Source organism: Ostrinia nubilalis, chromosome W (genome assembly GCF_963855985.1).
Source record: "Ostrinia nubilalis chromosome W, ilOstNubi1.1, whole genome shotgun sequence".
Taxonomy (NCBI): domain Eukaryota; kingdom Metazoa; phylum Arthropoda; class Insecta; order Lepidoptera; family Crambidae; genus Ostrinia; species Ostrinia nubilalis.
Genome location: NC_087118.1, coordinates 1,208,416 through 1,213,124, shown reverse-complemented (window position 1 = coordinate 1,213,124; position 4,709 = coordinate 1,208,416). Strand labels below are relative to the sequence as shown.

Here is a 4,709-nt window from a genome sequence, read left to right as displayed (position 1 = left end):
TACAATAAGAAGACGACAAGAAGAAGACACACACAATGACAGATCATTACGGACCATTATATCTGTGACAAAAAAAAAAAAAAACCAACTCGAAAGAAAAAAAAAAAGAAGACAAAGACAACTGTCACTGTCATTTATTGGACACATTTTCGCATTAAAGTTCTGCGTGCATGGTGCAAATCAGCCCCGGATCTACGATTTTTTCGAACCGGGGCAAGAACTTGATATATCGCCCCCTCTCGTGAGCGTTTGATTAACACTAATATTATAATATGTGGCATTATTGGTGATCGAAAGAATACTCTTTAATAAATTTGTACTCTTTATTATCTATTACTAATAACTTTTTCTTAGGTGTGACATCAAATTAAATATAGCAATCATATAACAAGGCAACTGATAATCAAGACTTTGTTTTAATTTTTCTCATCGTTTTTTTTTCTCTCTTATCTTACTACCTCTACAGCTTCACACGGCGTGCTTTCTTTTCCGCGAAAGAATCTATTAGCTCATCAAAGTCCGTTTCAAAGGCAGTTTTATTTTCAATGGCTAGAATCGCGAGGCTAGATAAACGTTCTTGGCTCATTGTTGAACGCAGATAGGTTTTAATTATTTTCAGTTTGCTGAAACTTCGCTCACAGCTTGCAGATGTCGTCGGTAATGTGCAGTATATCCTTAAAGCTATACTAACATTAGGAAACGCTTCTTGCAAGTCATTCTTACACAGATGTTGTAACAGGTCGAATGCACTTGATTTTTCATTAATTTCTGTTACTAGGTCTTTGAATACAGAAAGTTCCTGGCAAAAATCAACTGCATTCAAGTCTTTTGAATATTTTCGTGCTAGATCGGCTCCATTTTTCTGCAGATCATCAGTCGACATATTTAAAAACGCGTGACCACTGAGGAAGGCGAAATTTTCATGTAGACTCTTTGCGCTCTCTACCCTTGTTTCTATTTCTGTTAAAATTCTGTCAAATACTACTTTTATATCTTTGGAAAATAGCCCATTTGGGTCTAGAGTTCTTGATTCATCTTCGCAGAATTCGTCGTGTTGCCTTTTCTTTTTGGAAATTCGTTTATTTTGAAGGACTGGCTCTATTTTCAATTTTTCTGATATAGTTGCAGCTTCTTTGATCCAATGTTCTATTGGTTTTTCTCTCATTCCCTGTATGATCTTAACAAGACCTTGCATTATCATCACAGAACGCGGCAAGATAATATCCTCTTTTTGTATTTCAACGTTCACTCTATTAATCTCTCGAAGAATATTATTCCAAATTGATAAGTTGAGGATAAATTCGAAATCCATCATCGCATGTAGTAAATGACTAGCTTCATACTTCGATTCTGCGGCTGAAGAGGATTCTTCAATTTCTTCTAGAGCTTTGACAACTTCCGGTAAATTATTTAATAGAGCAGTAACAGCTTGGTGTTTAGCTGACCATCTGGTTTGACTACTTCCTTTTAAGTTTGTTTTAGTACACTTTTGCATTATTTTCCATCGCGTGGTGGATCCAACAAAGAAACAATAAAGTTTTTGTATAAGCCCAAATAGGTTAACTGCTTCTGGACATGATGACGCTGAATGCACGCCCACAAGATTTAAAGAGTGTGCTAGACAAGGTACAAACATTGCCAGCTCGTTCATTTGCATAACTCTGGATTGGACGCCTTTGTATACGCCAGCCATATTAGATCCGTTGTCGTAAGATTGTCCGCGGCATTTTTGAATATCCAAACCATCATCTTCTAGTTTTTCTAGAATTTGCTGTGTGATATATTCTCCAGTTTTTCCATCTACTTCAATAAAATCAATAAAGCTTTCCTTAATAGTGCATCCAGTTTCTGTTATTTTTATATACCGAATAATCTGGCTCATTTGTTCTGAATGAGATATATCTGGAGTGCAGTCAAACATGATGGTAAAGTAGTTGGCCTCCTTGATCTCATTGATAATGGTATTTCGAACTTTTTTTGCCATCATATCGATTATTTCGTTTTGAATTGTTTTCGACAAATAGGATACCTGTCCTTTTTTGACGTGATCTAACTGATACTTGAGAGTAGGATCGTATTTAGCAAGTAGACATACCAAATTAAGAAAATTTCCTTGACTAGGTTGAGGAAAATTTTCAGTGAGATCACTCAGTGTTTCTTTAGTACCTCTAAAAGAAAGACAGTTTGTGGCAAGATACATGACAGCGTCCATTACTACATGTAGAATATGTCTCCATTTTTTTTTCTCAGAGTGAATTAATTGCTCTATATCGCGATCAATGCCCTGGCACAATTTCATTTGCTGCAGGCGGGTTTTCCACTTAATAAAACATTCTTTATGCGTTTGTGATACTTCATGCTCAGTTAATCTTTCTAAAGTCTTTTTCCAATTAATGAGACCCTCTGTACACAACGCTGATGTAGAAGTGCTGGCAAATAACTTGCAGACAGTGCAGTAAAGTGCATTTTTTGTTTTCGAGTAAACAAGCCAGGATCTTTTAATAATTTCCTTATTTGCCATTGTTCCGAACCACATGTTATGTGTCAAATGCCTACCGTTGCGTTCAGTGGACCTAAAGTCTATGTTATTTGGATGTTCATTATTTAGTAATACAGCTTGTTTACTCAAAAATGACCTTTGTTGATCTGTAATTTTCTCTTGGCTCGGCCATGTACCTGGATCCATTAAATCTATGATTTCGTCTTTGCTGCTCAACTGCAATAAGTCACTAGATGCTAGTTGAACGTTATCTCCCTGCTGAGATAACACAGACGAATGATACTGTTTGCCATCATCTGAACCTTGAAGCTTCAACTGATTTGTCGAATCAACTTGAGTGTCCAAATTACAAGAGTTATTGGAAATACCTGAAACCGTATCCGAAGTATCAGTGGAACTTGACGATGGAGCCGCTTCGTAAAGCCATTTTCTCATCTTAGAAGCAGATTTATTTACGTCTTCAAATTTCTCTTTAGCTCTTTTTCTATTTTCAGCCCCAGAAAGCTTTTTTCTCGGTGCGCTCATCGTTGATCTTTTACAACCTAAAAAATATTCATAATATATTTTACTATATATATATTTTACTAAATATTCATAATATATATTATGGTAAGTAACTGAATTACGGAGCCCAGCAAAACATGAGTTATAGACACTTCATCAATTACATAATACATTAAGGAACAGCAATAGGATCGAAAAGATAATATAATTAATATGATTTATAATATTATTTTTATTACTTACCTATTATTTCGTAAGGCGTTTATTTCCAATACGGTGTAGTTTAAGTCAATAGTTTCGCTAATAATTATTATAATTACTCGCACACGCAATCAATCACATAAACAAACAACGATAGTCCCTTGACGTACAGGTTTATTCGGCTCGGTTCGTGTAGCCTCTAGTTCTACATGTGAGTCTCTGCCGGGAATCCCCGTATGTGACATACGGGGATTCCCCCGGCAGAGATACGTACGCTATCAGTGTTGCCAACTAGGTTAATACAGAATGTACTAAATTGATTTTGGCGCCCTCTGCAACTACCGCCCGGGGCAGGTGCCCCGGTTTGCCCCCCCCTAGATCCGGGGCTGGTGCAAATACATTAAGTCGGCCAGGGATTAATCAATTAAAACATGTGCATGCGCAGCCACGTCTAGAATGACCTGGCAGCGGTTCAATTAATGAGGAAAAGTCTGTACCCCCAGTGAAAAGGGATCTAACTCGACTTAGATCAAAATTGACTTTATAACATAATGTGAATCTCTGAAAAATAAGCTATTTTTGTATCTAATCGGTGTCTTTCTACGACGTATAGAAAAGAAAATAAGTTTATGCCAAATGATACAAGTAAGGCTTTGTGAACCAATTTTGAGTTTTCTTTGGTGTAAATTGATACATGTCTACTTTTAACAAAGTGTACCGGAGGCTCCTTTCACTTTTTTATTGTGTCAAGAGGTATGACTCGTGTTACTACTTTTTACACGATTGAAGTTGTTCAGATTGAGTTTGTGATTAACAATATAAGATGACTCATATTAATATACACAAAAAAAACTATGTATTGTTGGTTGGTGAAAAAGAATGTAACTTAATTTATAGCACAAAAAGTAAAAGACAAAAGATTATTTATTTTGTGTATAATGATTCAATTAGACTAATACCATTAACCACAAAAGTTTCGTACATGTGTAAAATGTTATAAGTTACTTAAATTTATAGCACAAAAAGTAAAAGACAAAAGATTATTTATTTTGTGTATAATGATTCAATTAGACTAATACCATTAACCACAAAAGTTTCGTACATGTGTAAAATGTTATAAGTTACTTAGATCAAAAACATTTGAAAATCGCAACAAATAATTTGGTTAATTATTTGGTGTAAAATGATATAACTTAGCCCAAACGTCAGATTAAAGGAAAAAATAATGTCGTAGTTTATAAATCAAAGAATTTAAGTAAATAGTTTTAATAAATAATGGTGAACATCTACTAGTAAAACATACAGTGTGAGTCACGTTAAAGTGTACATATGAAAATAGATGAAACTAGAACTGTTTTTATCGACAAAAAAGAGGTCAAAAAATTTTTTTAATTTTATTTTTATTTTTTATAGATTTTTTTTTCTTCCAATTACTTATTGTAAAGAAAACGTAATAACTTTTAAACTGAGCGGTATATCCTGATAAAATAAAAACAGTAATAAT

The 4,709-nt window shown here is 34.5% G+C and overlaps 1 protein-coding gene across 1 annotated transcript; it reads right to left on the bottom strand.

The window, feature by feature from the left end:
- Positions 1-284: 284 nt before the first annotated feature.
- Positions 285-3,486, bottom strand: LOC135086301 (zinc finger MYM-type protein 1-like). The gene is made up of 2 exons (XM_063981087.1): positions 3,248-3,486; positions 285-3,042 (listed from the first exon to the last, which is right to left on the bottom strand). Exon 2 carries the CDS (start codon positions 3,023-3,025, stop codon positions 461-463), a length of 2,565 nt encoding a protein of 854 aa, XP_063837157.1. The 5' UTR covers positions 3,026-3,042; positions 3,248-3,486; the 3' UTR covers positions 285-460.
- Positions 3,487-4,709: the final 1,223 nt, after the last annotated feature.